Below are 14,660 nucleotides of genomic sequence, written 5' to 3'. Positions count from 1 at the left end.
GGGGGTGGGATGCGAGAAGGCGGGAATCCGCCAAACACAAGGACCAGCCCTCCTGCCTCGCTGCAGGAAAAGCGGATACTAGTCTGGGAATGCTGCCCCACAGCGGAGCTGGGCGGCGCCGTGGGCAACGCCGGCGGGCGTGTCAGCAGCCTTTGCTTGGAAGCCTGGTGCCGGCAGGGACTAGCAGCATAGACCCACGTATTTGACATTGTTATAATGTTTAACTCATACAAAATGGAAATAATAGAACACTATGAAGTCATAATGGGAGTAATACCTCAGGTTTGTTTTTGGTTTTTTCACCAGATTGCAGAGAAGCTGAAGCAGGCCCTCGGCCGCTTCCCGGCGATGTAGAACAGAACGGAACATGAAGGAAACTCCGAAGTGCTTCTTTCTGACTTGGGGCAGTGGAATTTAATTTTAACCCCTATCATCCAAAAAATAAAAATAAAAAGGAAAGAAAGAATGAAAACCAAAAAGGAAAAGAGCTGCAAAAAACTGTTTGCTTTACCAGCCTAAAGGCATCAGTGATATAGTCTTCTTCTTTTTATTCTTTCTACACCCATTATTTAAACCAATGGCAATTGTCTCTATTTGGGGGATATACTTGAAATGATCAGAATTTTGAATAGAAAATTAGAGGTTTCCCCCACTGATGTTTTACATAAAATTGTAATTTATAAGTCACCCACAGTTTTCCAGTTCTTACCCAATGTCAGGTAATTACTAATTGCTTTCTTAAAAATATGAAATATGCCAGAATAAAAGCATATATATGTTTGTATATTTTTATAATTTTCAATCCTTTGGGATTCCTGTCTATTTAGGGAAATCTACATGCCTTTCACTGACACATTTATGACTCAAGTGCTTACTTTTTCAGGAGAGGAAGCAAAGAGGGGCCCCTGGGGCTGCCAGCACCCTCACTGCGTGTCGGTGCCTCACGTGTCCCCTCAGGAGACACGGCTTGGCAGAAACTGACGGTCAGGTTCCCTGGCCCTCGCCTGGGAGCACTCTGAAGTGTTGTCTTCCATGGGGAGTGCGTTCTCTCCTCGCACTTCCTTCCTAAGCGTGGCAAGCTTTATGCCAAAAAGAATGAGGTTAGGGACGTTTTTCAGAAGCTCCGACGGTGCTCCCGAGTGGAACAGCCCTGTGCTGCCCCCGTGCTCAGGAAGGAGAGTGCTCCAGTGGGACGGACTCGCTCCTGCAGAGCTGCTCACCTGTTTTCAGTCCTCAGCTGCCCAGGCAGACGGAATGAGAACGGCCAGTGAGAGCGCGATTTGCCTCTTGATTTGGATTGTAGACGAGTGGGCCAGTTGGTATTGTCTCAAAAGGGGAAAAAGCTTCATAAACCTCTCCCACCCCCACAAAATGGAAAAGCTTAGGGACTGACCAGGGTGGCAGTCGGAATAATGTGCGGTAACCCCAGAGCTGTCGTGTTGAAGAAAAACTACAGCGATGCTCTTCCTGACTAACCAAAACCCAGGCAGAACTTTCCAGGTCACTAGTACTTCAGTTAATGGCATGAAGCGGAATCTGCAGACCGTCAGCTTTAAGCCTGAGCACTCGCACCGTCTTACTCCTGCAGACGCGCGTTTCCGTCTCCCGCAGTTGCCTTACTACGTTATTATCGTCACTGCTTTCGTTTATCTGGCCTGATAATTATATTACAGAAAATGAAAAATTTGGGCCAGCACAAATAAAGTAAAACCAAAAAATAAGTAGAAGAGGAAATCAGATGAACATGAATTTAAGAACTACTTGTTCTTTAATATCACGGGTTTTTGTTAATGTTTTATAAGGAATTTTCCCTACTTGATTTTTCTTTTATAAAATCTCATAGAACAGTGTTTATGATATAGCCATTTAATATATGTACAAATTGTAAAGAATATGTATAAATGTTTTACACAAATGTAAGCATGTAGAAGCCAACATATAAATTGTTTAAAAAAACTGTACAGTAAATCCTCAAAGCACTTTTTAAAAACACTATTTGGTGGTTCTGTGTGATTTTTTTTTTCTTCTTCTTTTTTTTTTTTTGATACTTCTTGTTGCCAGCTGCTGAAAATAGTCCCCATGGTGCAGCTGGGAGAGAAGGTAGTGTGGCCAGAGTGGGGACTGTGGGCGTTTGGGCCACCTCTCCCTGTGACCCCCTGAGCCTCCAGGGCCTTCTCAGCCCGGATCACGTGTGCCACTTCCCTCTGGTGATGGAGTGAGTGCTGCTGTGCCCGCCCACCTGCATGCTCAGTGCGTCAGGTAACACCCAGTTCATGGGCAGCTCAGGCCGCATGGTCACGTGGTGGCCCATGGTTAAGTGTTCCGTCTCTCCTGCGGCCCAGGAGCAGGCCAAGAGCTGTTCCTCACACGGAGAGCAGTGACCTGCAGGGGGTGGCAGGGCTGTGCCCCCAAGTCCTGAAGGCCTGCTCTGAGATTCACCCATGGGGCCTGCAGAGGCTCCACACAGCATCCTGATCTGTCACTGCCACTTCGGGCACATGGGTCTGCGCATCACGTGGCCCCAGCAGTGGAGTGGCTGGCACGGCGGCCCTGGCAGCTGCAGGGCCTTCGCATGTTGGGGGACCCACACCAAACACCTGGGCACCCTGTGGCCCAGTCAAGCTGACACATAAAATTACCCATCACGCCCAGTGCCCACCTCCCATTCTGCTTTCATTGGTGTGAGGAAGGGGCCGGGAAAAAGAAAACTCTAAGAGAAGGAAATGACATGGGATACCCAAAGAATGATAGCTGACTGGGAGCCAGGAAAAGTAAAGGGACTTTGAAAGGAAGTGAAAAATTACCCATTGGATGTTGATACTTGAAAGTTCTCCTTCGAGTGGCAAAATTTTAATGACCTAGAGTATATTTTATTCTCTCCGGGTTCAAACACATCATGGGGTTCATTTGATATGTTGATGTTCCGATGTTTAATTGTATCAACTGTTAGATATCATAGAAGAGCTAGAATTGGGAAATAATGTATAATTTTTACAGATCTTGACAATGTAGAAATAGTAGCTAAGTATTTGGACAGGAGATTGGGAATAGAGGGTGACAGGAGACTGGCCAAAACGCAGCACTTGGACCAGGAAGCAGGACCCGGGCTGTGAAGTTTCCCTGGGGTGTAATTATGAGTGATGTTTATTATAAAGTTATATTTTCTGAGTGGTTTTTTTTTAATAAAACGAGTTTGTATTATAATTCAAAAGCCATTTACGCTATCAGACCAATTCAGTGCCCTGAATCATCTGTTCACTGGACGTTCATTAGTACCGACTGAGCTGGGCACTGATCCTGTCACGTGCAGACCTTAGTTCGTGCCATTCAGTTCAGCCCGTGATGTAGGACTCATCAGAAGTTTGAGGACCTTCTATCCAGGCAAGAAACCCTTGGTTGTGTAAAGAGATCTGAATTGTGAGTTGGAGCCCGGGGCTCTGGTTGCAAGTCCGTCACCTTGAACAAGCCATGTACACTCTCGGGACCTGAGTCCCCTCGTCCAGAGTGCCAGGACAAGAACAGGTGTGTCCTCCAGTCCTTCCCAGGAACAGAAGAGCAGGACTGGGGCTCAGGCCCCTGGGCACCTGGCTTCAGTCAGGAGCAGCCCCTCTCTGGGACAGCCAGCCTTAGGACCGCCTCCCAGGTGACCCCTATGGGACAGTCCCAGTGAGTTTAAGGGCAGGGCAGGGTGTGTCCCAAAACTTTCTGCTTTCATCACTTGTGACCCCTGCCGGTTCAAAAGTAGGACCTGGCCCCCAGGTTATACCGGCTGCTGCAGGCACATCTCACCTGCAGGAGATGAAAGCGAGCTGACGAGCACATGCGATCCAGGGCGAATGGGGACCCTCTTTCCTACACACCCTTGTTGATCTCAAAGTGACCAGCGAGCACAATTGGGTCCCTCAGCCGTGAGTATGGTGAGGTGCGACTGCCAGCTCTCTTCTGTAATAGTCATTGTCACTTAATAAATGGGGAAATTGAAGTCCAGGCCTCCCAAGCCCCTTATATATTCGAGCATCAGTATTTCCCGATCTCCTTTACCTTGACAAACTGTGCTCCTTTACTAAATGATGAGCCTCTGAAATAACGGAGGCCTATAACCTTTCTCCTTCCCAAGGTACGCGTTAGCTGGGCTACAGCAACTAATGGCCATCTGCAAAGTTTTTAAAAGTTATTGCCAGCATGTTGATATGCAAGTTCTGTGGCCTTCCCCGCTCCCTTCTCAACAGCACAGTCTCAGAAAGGTCCACATGGGCTAAGCGACTCTGAGCTGATTATTTGAAGTCAATCCCATATCATGTGATGTACTTTGGAAAGTTAACCTGAAGCATGTGACAGAGCCAGAGTGGGGCCCGGGGCCTTGTTCAAATGTGAGGCGGGGCCCCCTCAGATGGAAGACGGCCCGTGCACACTCGACGCCCTCTTCCGAGGTGAGGGGCATGCTTACCCACTTCTCACTCCTGGTTGGCCTAACTCAGTTTTTACATTGATTCTGTTTCTGATCGGCATCTGTATATTTCAGGCAGTCAGATACTAGCAGTGGTTTTCTGTTTTGTTTCTTAGTCATCAGAAGTAATTCTCAAGTGCAGAGGTGAAAGGGCCGTTCATGATGGGAAGGTTAGGAATGGCCGTGTACCTAGAACCACAGGTAGGATGTAGTTCTGTCCAGGTTACCTCACTCAAAGGTTCCTTCCCATACAGATAATGAGACAATCTCAAGCTAAACTCAGTTCACTCCTTCATTTAATGCATGTTGGCTAGTGGGGTTATTGATCCACCTGGGTCTCAAGGAGATGCCATACCTTAGCCACTGGACCACGGTCAGCTGAAGGGACAGCAAGCAGGCTGAAGGCTGGCAGAGCAGGCTGGATATAGACAGGAGGCGATGTGGCGGGAGCGACGCCAGCATGTGACCTGGGTTCCAGGTTGATAATCCGGCGCTTCTCCTGGAATAACCCGAGCTATGATTGGATTTGCATTGTTTTTTTTTGTTTGTTTGTTTTTTATTAAGATTTTAATTGGGGAACTGGGGGTATGGGAACAGCGCTGGGGAATTGGGGGAAGGGGAACAGACAAGTTGCTGTCGTATTTTGTTCTTCAGTCTAGTTGTGGAGGACGTTGCTTCACGGGCCCAAGTTGGCACCATCATTGCGCTCTTCCCGGGCGAGGCAGATCAGTCACCAGCTTCTGGACGGCCGCTCACTGCGGCTGCTGGCTACACACGGTAGCCCATAGCAACCCACTGCCACAGGGGCTGCAGCCTACGCCATAGCCGACGACTCCCGGCAGCCCAGCTCCAGGTTGAGCTGCTGTTCAGCATCTTAGCTGTAGAGGACAGTGTCACTGGCCCTCATATGTGGAATCCAAACCGGGGCCCTCTGGCGTCCCAAGCCAGTTCTTAACCATCGTGCCACTTGGCCGGCCCTGGATTTGCATTGTTGATGTCTCCCTCTGACTACAGAGAAGAACAGGTTATGGGGGACCAGCTCCAGCCCCCTGGTGATCCCTTTGTGAACATCCTGCCGGATACCTATATGATGATGGCTTTACATGCTGGCTGGTGAGAATATAACCGCTTTCCAGTCCTGCGTGAGTTTTGGGAATTGTTTGGCCTGTTCATTTCTGGCGCTGTGTCACTATCCACACATCTTTTCTTCACATGAATGCACAGAACAATATTCAGACCAAGTCTTTCTAGGGGACTGTCCTGCAGATCTCTAGAACCAGCTAACTTTCTCTCTCCTCTCTCTCTCCTGTCCTCTGCCCTTCAAATCCTAGCCACCTTGGTCTCCCTGAACACTTACCTCTGTCTCAACTCAGTGAAACCATGAAACTATTTGTGCATGCGCGCGCACACACCCCCTTCCTGGGCCTGGACTCTGTAGTCAGGTAGTCATTGGGGGCTGTCATGGGCCTCACCTTGTTTCTCTTCACTCAGTGATCAAAGTCTGCACTGCGTGTTGTCTAATGTCTGAAAACCATTGTCATATTATTTTTATTTAAGGAGGGTAAACTGGTCTCTATCATCATGGCTGGAAATGGAAAGCCTATCATTTTAAAATCTAAGGTGGGGGTAGTTTCCCCTTCACAGAGAACATCTTAGCGCACATATTCCTCAGAATTTATTTTTTTTTCAAAGATTTTATTGAGGAATTGGGGAAGGGGGATAGTGTTGGGGAATTGGGGAAGGGGAACAGCCAAGTTGTTGTCCTTCAGTCTTAGTTGTGGAGGGCGCAGCTAGCTCAGCTCCAAGTCCAGTTGCCATCTGGTTGCCCATCAGCAGCTTGTGGTCGCTCAGCTCAAGGTGCCGTGTTCAATCTTAGTGGCGGGTGGGCTTAGCCCCCTCATTCCATTTGGGAGTCGAACCAGCAACCTTGTTGTTAGGAGCACATGCTCTCACCAGCTGAGCCATTCTGCCACCTGTTGGCAGCTAAGCTCGGGTGCAGCTCACTGGCCCATGTGAGAATCGAACTGGCGACCCTGTTGCTCAGAGCTCACGCTCTTAACCAACTGAGCCACTTGGCCGGCCCCCTCAGAATTTATTTTCATTTTCAAATGTGTTCCAGTGATCCCTGTGACAGACATTACAACTTTTATCATCACTTGGTTCTCCTGGCCCACTGATGGACCGTGCTTCCCCATCTCCATACAATTAGGCATCACTCTGTGACCTTCCTTGGCCAAAGAAATGTGGTTGGGAGCAACGTAGACACTTTCAGGGGGAAGCATGTGATTGTGGTGCTCATATCTTCAGCGCTTCTCTCCCACAGTGACAACGGAGTAAGTGGTGACATAAAGGGGCTGAAGGATTCGAGCAGCTTAGAACACTGAGCCAACACATCGGTGAGAGATGGCGTGGGGAGCTGCTGGGGCCACAGCAGACTTTGCACGAGCGAGAAATCAATTCCCGCCATGCTGAGGCACTCAGATCTGGGTGGCAGCAGCCTGTCCTGGCTGCTGTTGTCCCTCTTTTGTGACTGTGCCAGAGTACGCGTTCACCCTGACCCCAGATAAGTGTCTAAAAACATGTTACCTTAGCGAAGCAGGAGCCTTTGAAAATGTACCGTTTGGAAAACTATCAACCCACAGGAGGAAGCAACACAAAACAAAAATTTACAAAAGCGAACCATTTTTGAGATTGAACGCTTGTCGATGTGTTTAAAACACTTCCAGGTGGCGTGATCTACTGCAGTTCAGAGGGACTAATTCTCCCCTGCCACAAATTACATGGAATGGAACACATCTTAGCATCGATGGTGGAAATGTTCCTGTAACAGGAGGACCCACCCAGTAGATTAACATTTTTCTTTGACGAGCCCTCAGTTCATCATCCTCTTCTTGTGCATGATGTCAGCTCTGCGTTTCCTCATATCCTTGGAAATGTCTTCGTCATTAAGATTTATTTCCCAACCACTCTTAGAAGTACTTTTGTTACCAGTTTCTTCTAACTTGCTTCTAAAATAGAAATTGTTGGCCTGTGGTTCATATAGGACTGGGGTGTATCAGTGAATCACATGCGATAACAGGCAAATTATCCATGTGCTCCTCCGCGTTTTCCTGGGGAAACAGTGTGTATCTTTCATCAGATTCTGAAAGGTATGGGTGACTTGATAAAGGGTCACTGTGAAGACAACGTCAATTTCCTCACCTAACCACACTTTCATCTCATGTTTTGTCAACTGCATCCTGTTCTTTTTCTTGTAATCGCTTCTCCTCTTTCCTTTTATAACATGAACTGAAGAGGGAGGGAGGAATCATTTCACACGTGGATGGGAAGTCCGTTTCCAGTTAGTCCTCAAAGCTTCCAGCTGATGACCCCGGTCCGCTGTCTGAGCGAGACACAGTGTTTTCATCTGCGCCGTCACTGTGAAAAGCGCCCATGAGGCTCTTTGTGCTCAGAAAAGCTGTGGCAAGCGACACGGAGCGAAGATGTACTCTCACCCTCTGGCCAAAGGGGGGCGACGCGGGAAGGGGCTGAGCCCAGGGGAAGGCGAGCAAGTCCTTCCTCTGAAGAGGTGTTTCCCCCAGAGCTGACCTCCCTGTGCAGCTCGGTGTGAAGTGTCACATTTTGTACGAAGGATTGTGGAAAGAATGGGAAAAGGTGTGGCAGAGAGAATGAAAAGAGAGAGCAGAGACAATTGTGTCTATGTCCTCACTACTTCCTAAAGAGTCTTGGCACAGAGAAGCAGAGAAAGCTTATTTCACTAATTATGAGCAAGCCTTCCGGATGTAAAGAGAGTGAGAAAAATCTGGCTGTCTAGTCAATATTATTGTCTAAATAAATATGTGCAGGCACCGGTGGTCTGCTGGGCCTCGAAGGCAGGAAGGAATTCGAGCTTGAAAAAACAGCTCTGTAACTGAAGACACTCAGCTCGCTTACAAGGCTTCACAGGAGCCAGGCGTGGTGTCATCACAGGTTTTTAATGTATAATATGTTTAAAAACACAAACTGTTAAGACATTTTTCTAGTACAAAAGCCATGTCCTCATGGAGAATCAAACAGAACACCTCTTTTAACAAGGGGCTCTTCAGGAAGCTATAAAAGTGAAGGCTCACAGGCTGGATATGAGCCAAGTGACCTGGGGCAACAGGTCCCTTTTGATTTTTACTGTGCTCATAAACCCTGGCAGGTCCTCTTTTAGTTATCATTTTTTGTGCGTCTTACATGGATTTATGTTCGGTTTTGAGGTTTAAACATAGCTTGATCTGCAAAAATGCAGTAGTATTTTTTCAGCCGCTGTCAGCTTTTTATTTCACTCTACCTTTTTCTTCCATACTCCCTGTAGAAATATGTCCGTGGGTCCAGTGACAAGTGGGTCTCCAGTTTCTGGAGCGGTGCTGGAAATACCAGTGATCTGTGCCTTAGTCAGCACATGAGGAAAACCACCTTAGCCTGCCCAATTCGTCAGCAACACACAACACAGTGCAAAGACCAGTTCTCTCAAATAGATAAAATGTGAAATCAGGGTGGCCAAAAGAAAAGTCTGAGTGAGAAGTTCGGCGACCTGGTGTCAATAGCAAGTCCTGTCAGGGCTTTGGTATTCTGAGCAAGTCAGAAACCATTCCTGTCCTTTCCACTTCACCAGGTTTGCCTGCAGAGGAAAGAAATGAAATATGGAAAAAATGAAAATACAGTACAGCCTTGGATTGCGAGTAACTTGGTTTGCGAGTGTTCTGCAAGACGAGCAAACAATTCTAATACTGTACTACATTTTAACTTGGTAAACAAGCGATGTCTTGCAATATGAGTAGTTTGTTTCTGGAACAAATTATGCTCGCAAACCAAGGTATTACTGTAATTTGTAGCTGTTTCTAAGGCAACAATAAGCCCAATGCTAAAAGAACAACAGTGATTATCAGCTGCTGGCTGTGAAAGACTTGGCAGACATTGCGGGTCGTCCAACCCAAACCCATTCATTCCCATTCCCATCCCCCTTCTCATTTGTCCATCTTAAATGGAGAGACTAGAAAAGGGGGTGGACAATGGCCAGGAGGCACCGCTGTTTCTGCAATGAGTGACACCAGAGAGCCAGCAAGGAGCTCACATGCTTGCCTCTCCACCAGTACACGTCAGCTTGCTTTGACGGGCAGCCCTGTTTTCCTGGGCTCTCAGCTGCCTACAATGGAGAACGCAGAGCCAGCGCCCGTGAATTAACCTCATTAACCTCATCATCCAGCCTTTTCTGATGACTTCAGCTGCTCGAGTTTTCTTGCGTTACCTTGTGCATCAGTATGTCAATTCTAGACTGTGGGAATGAGGGACAATGGCAAGTGTCATCTGTGCTGCCATTTGCCCAGGGTCTACTTAAGAGGCTCACTTTCCCAGCCAGCTCCAAGCAGGTGTTCACGCGTCCTCTGTACCTCCACTCAGCAAGGATTCATTGAACGCCAGGCGCTGGGTGCCCAGCAGCACCTACAGAGACATGGCCCTGGCTTCGCAGAGCCAGTGGGACTGGGGACATACATATTGATGGCTAACACCTACGTGGTGCCCACTGCGGGCCAGGCACTGTCCCACGTGACATTGAACAAATATCAATGAGCTTAATTCTCACAACTCCTCCATATAAGACGTGAGGAATCTGAGGAACCAAGAAGTTAAGTTGCTCAAGGTCACCCAGCGTGGAAGGGTAGGTCCAGGACTCAGTCCCAGCCCGTCAGTCTCCAGGTCCTTGCATTGAACTCCTGTGCGATTCTGTCTGAGTGAAGACGAGCAAGGCAAGCGCAGATGCCGGAAGGATTCAGAGGGACAGGAATGTGGTAGGGAAGCTGTGGTCAGACCCCTCTGCAGGGCCAAGTGTAGGCTGAAGAAGGAAAGCTGAGAAGAACCCAGTCGGTGGACGGTGGCACCTTGAGCTGGGGCTTGGCATAGTCACAGGACCAAGCGAGGGGTGCATGCCTGGGACCAGGGATGAGGGAAGAACGGAGGCAGGTGGGTGGGAGGACAGTGGGGGCAGGAGGGGAGACCTCACCCAAGTACCATCAGAAGCTGTGACAAGCAGGGGGAATGACTCGCTCTACGTCCTGTACGACCAGGAGAGGAAGCAGGTGGCCAGCTACTGCCTGAGTAACGGGCTGCTCTCAGTCGTCAGCAGGAGAGATGGGCCTGGGCGAGGTTTACCTGTGTTCCGTGTAGCGTTGATAGCTCTGCATGGGCATGTCCAGCGTGCTCCCAACAGCTCTAAACCCTGCCAGAAAAACCCCACCATCTTGCCGAATGGCTTCGTTTTAAGTTCATGATCTCTGAGAAGGGCCGCAGTGAGAGGGGATGTGGGACACTACAGCATGTTTGTACCCCGCTGGGACGGACCCAGGAGAGAGGCAGAGATGGGTGACATGGGACAGCGGGGATAAGGGAAGGAACAAAGTCCTTAGGGAGGGAAGATGGGCCGAGTCCCAGCATGTGTGGAGGGAAGCAGAAACGGGTCCATCGCTGCCGGGAAGATGATGAGGGAGAGTGGGTGATGGAAGATGAGGGCTCTTCTCTCAGGGAAGGATGAGGCCAGCTAATCTGCTGAGGGTCGGGGTGGAGGGGATGGACTGTGTGATGAAGGAGCAGACGGCTGAAAAAATTGTCTCAGAGAAAATGAGTTTAACCATACATTGGTCCTGGGTTAAGCACTGAGATCATGAGGTTAAAACTCATAGGCATCATAGAACCCAACTGTGGTCTTGAAATTCCTTTTTCCACCAAAAAGAATCAGGGCTTCTTAGCGAAATGATTGATTCCAGATCTTAGGAACAGAAAATGTAGATGAATCAATACTGTCGTACCAGGAGGCAAGGAGCCAATCAAAGACCACAGGGGTCATGTCAAGGGGACCAGGAGCCAACCCAAAGAGGTTCCCACTGGCGGAAGAAGGAAAGTTTTGAGCATCAGTAAGGCTAAAACTGTAATGGACTGGAACACATCAGATATGGTTAGTATGAGCTCATAATGAAAATTTAAAAAACTAAACTAATTGGTCACCATTAGAGGGTATTAATGGACCAGTTCACTGAGTACAAACTAGCTCATTTTGAACACTAGTAAATAAAAGAAAAGAATCCTATTCCACTTGTTTTGTTTGTGTTGCCATTGGGTAAACAAATAGTAGATGGGAATTTTCTGTTTCTAGAAGACTTTTAGCTATAAATGAAGAAGGAATGATAGAATAGAATGTAACTTTGGGGGAGGATTATGGCATTGATAACCAATGGCTGCTACATCACAAAGAGGAACGTCAGACAAGCTTTCCTGAGGGAAAGAACACACCCCCACCTACCAGACGGAATCTACTTGAGCTTCTGTATCCAGCCACTGAGCTCCAGATAATCCGAAGGGCAAAGGAACACGCTAAGCGACACCGCAGGGACATGCTCGGCAAGCCCAGTCTGCAGAGGAGTGCTGGGTATGCAACCTGGTGTTTTTCAAGCAAATTACAAGGGGGGGAAAATGGGAAGGAAACAGATCTACTAAAAGGGGCTTAAGAGACACATCAGTCACGTTCTGTAAGCATTACCTGTGTGATTCCCATAAACGGTGGGAAGCAATTTATAATATTTATGAGACAATTGGAAATGTGGTCACTAACTGAATACCTGATAATGTTAAATAAATATTGTTTGGAAAAATGACACCAGTGTGCAAGGCTATGCAATTTCTCCAGCAGCATTAAGGACTCGGGGTGAAGGGAGAGGGAGGTCACTAAACAAATTCATGGGTGGTTGCAGTCTGGGGGAACGAAAGAATGAATGAATAAATGAGCTGAGGATATTGTGTTTTTTTGCCTTAAATATTCACAGTGTTGTTACTATCTAATGAAATATCATATGTAAAAAAAGTACTATGAAAAACTACAAAATGATATTTAAAAATGAGGGCTAGAAGTCTTTGAAAGCCAGCCAGTCAGTACACAGAGGCTCAAGAAATACATTTGCTGATGGGTTCCCTTGCGTTGCCGTTTTTATGGTGGTCAGGTTTTTCTCAATCGCAAAAAGAGGTACGTGGCCAGACAAAAGGATAGTTTCTGATTTGTGAAAGTATTTAGATGGAAAGTCTTATTAAGGTATAACATTTAAGTCATAATTAGTTGTCCATTTAATGAATCTCTTTTAAGGAAAATACAAAGGTCCCAGTGGGAGGAACCCAGCCTTCTCCCCTCCTGCCCGTCTCCCCTCCCCTTCAGAGAGCTGCTCCCCTCTCAACCTCCGTTCTTGTTCTTTTTTTCTGGCCCTTCTCCTTGGGCGGCCCTCTTCCCCTTACACTCAGCACGACCCAAACCACTCCCACTTGCCCATCCCCAGTTCCTGTCTCTGCTCACTCTAGCCTCCTCTCCAGGTCTCCTGTGTCGATGGTGCCACTGCTGTCCCATCCTCTAAATGCTGGCCTCCCTCTGACTCCGCAGTGTCCCTTTTGCCTCTCATGCAATCAGGGGCCACAGACAGCCTTTCCCTGATTGTAAAGCTCTCCCTTATTTCTCTCTCTGCTTTGATCTTGCTGGGCTCCCTGTTCCCCCCAAGTCCTGACTGACTCCCCACCCCACAGCCAAGTCAGCCAAATTGAATTTCCTGCAGTGGCCTCCTCTGGGGGTGGTCAGGGCTGATAGAGATGGTTTTTCCTTCCTTCCTTCCTCACCTCCTCCCTTCCACTCATAGGCCTGCAGGAGCTCCACATTTCAGGGGCGGAATGTCCCCAGACTTTCCCCACTCAGAGAAGTTCACTTGTTTTCCCATGTTCCACTCGTGGGTCAGGTATCAGAGCCGACCTTTTCCTTGAATGTCTCAAGATCAGTTACTTTCTCCATCTGCTAAACTGTGCCTGTGCCCAGTGACCCTCAGCCTACCAAGGAAGAGGCAGCGCCCTCAAGACCCAGCAGGCTCCTGGCTCACTCAGCTAATTCTCAGAGACAGAGGAACAGCTGCCAGAGCTCGCTGGGTCTAGGACGCACCCTGTGACATCGCTGAGATCAGGGCAGAGCTAACCATTTAATTAGATCCTTTAATTGGCAGCGTTTTTTCTTCCTTGGTGGTAGGTAAAACAGTGATTCATCTTACAATTGATTGTCTTAGATTCTATAAGCTGTAAATCTCCAGTGCTGGTCTCGATTATAGCAAAATTTCTAAAATATGTACAGCATGTCACTGTGCGGCGCTTTACGTTATGTGATGCTAGGAAAGGCAGGAAAGAGGAGGAAAGACAAAAGTTAAAAAGACTTGGTCCCCTTCCTAATGTCTTATACCTAATTTGTGAAAGGGGGCTAAGAGAAAAGAAATATTACAACACTTCTCAAGCATCCCATGAGCATGTGAGAGCTGAAGTGTACCTCTGTGAATCTGAGTGTATATTCATGCTGTTATCTGGAACCTCAGCATTCAAGGAAGGCTTCCTGGAAGAGGTGAGCTTGGTGTTTAAAAGGAAAGGAAAAGAGAGCCAAAGGCAGTATACTCTGCCTCACTTAATGGGCACAGTGTTCTCATGAGGAAGTAATTAATGTCCATTTTACAGAGAAAGAAACTGCATGGGCAGCTTATGAGCATCATGCCTGGGATACCCACCACTTCATAACTGAATTTGTGAGCAAGGTGGTAGAAGGCTCAGGAATGATTTGAATCTCTGCCTGATGTTTACCTTTCTATTGTAAATGTATTATGACTCATCAGTTGGGAGGCTGTCCACTGAGGATTGAATATCTGGTCATTCTTGGTCATTTCCAAATGTCTGCAAGGGCGTCACAGAGTGCTGCTTGGTACTGGCGGCTCTGCTCCTTCGGGGACATGCCTAAGAGACAAACGGTTTGACCCCCCCCCCCCGTCCTCTCAGTGTGAGCAGAATGGGGTAAGAGAGGAACCAGGCTGTTTTGGGGGGCTGATGGAAGCACCCTGATGGAGGTCTCTGGGAGCTATCCACACACACCCATTACAAGTGAAAGAAATGAAACCTCCAAACCCACCACCCAGAGGGCGATCCAGGTGAGCCCCTCCCCTACGCCCCTCCCTTGAGTCCTGACAGCAGGAGGGGGTTGGGGTGCGGGGGATGGAACCCAGTGCCAGGAGGGGCCCTGCCTCCCTTTACTTACCTGAGAGGTCATCCCGGGTCGGGCCACCTACTCCCGTGGTCGGTGCACAGAGATGTGCTGGTGTCCATATGCGCGGGCACACACTGGCTTGTTCTGCTACTT

At 48.2% G+C, this 14,660-nt stretch overlaps 1 protein-coding gene and 1 long non-coding RNA gene across 4 annotated transcripts in view; one reads left to right on the top strand and one right to left on the bottom strand.

Annotated features, from left to right (window-relative positions):
- Positions 1–1,995, top strand: part of SNX9 (sorting nexin 9) — a 97,243-nt gene extending 95,248 nt beyond the window's left edge. For both annotated transcript variants that reach the window (XM_019644197.1, XM_019644196.1), the window contains one exon: positions 307–1,995. In XM_019644197.1, coding sequence (XP_019499742.1) covers positions 307–354 — 48 coding nt within the window. In that variant the 3' untranslated portion in view covers positions 355–1,995. The remainder of the gene's footprint in view (positions 1–306) is intronic.
- Positions 1,996–6,497: 4,502 nt separating this feature from the next.
- LOC109383578 (uncharacterized) lies at positions 6,498–14,654 on the bottom strand. Of its 2 annotated transcripts, XR_002124224.1 has the most exons (4): positions 14,559–14,654; positions 14,111–14,260; positions 9,546–13,650; positions 6,498–9,092 (listed from the first exon to the last, which is right to left on the bottom strand). It is a non-coding gene; the product is annotated as an uncharacterized LOC109383578 (long non-coding RNA). The 2 variants fall into 2 exon arrangements; XR_002124225.1 differs by lacking the exon at positions 6,498–9,092 and having other exon boundaries at positions 9,237–11,900.
- Between the last annotated feature and the right edge of the window lie 6 nt (positions 14,655–14,660).

This window comes from Hipposideros armiger, unplaced genomic scaffold, assembly GCF_001890085.2.
Source record: "Hipposideros armiger isolate ML-2016 unplaced genomic scaffold, ASM189008v1 scaffold_86, whole genome shotgun sequence".
NCBI classification, from domain to species: Eukaryota; Metazoa; Chordata; class Mammalia; order Chiroptera; family Hipposideridae; genus Hipposideros; species Hipposideros armiger.
This window is presented reverse-complemented; position numbering and strand designations above follow the sequence as displayed.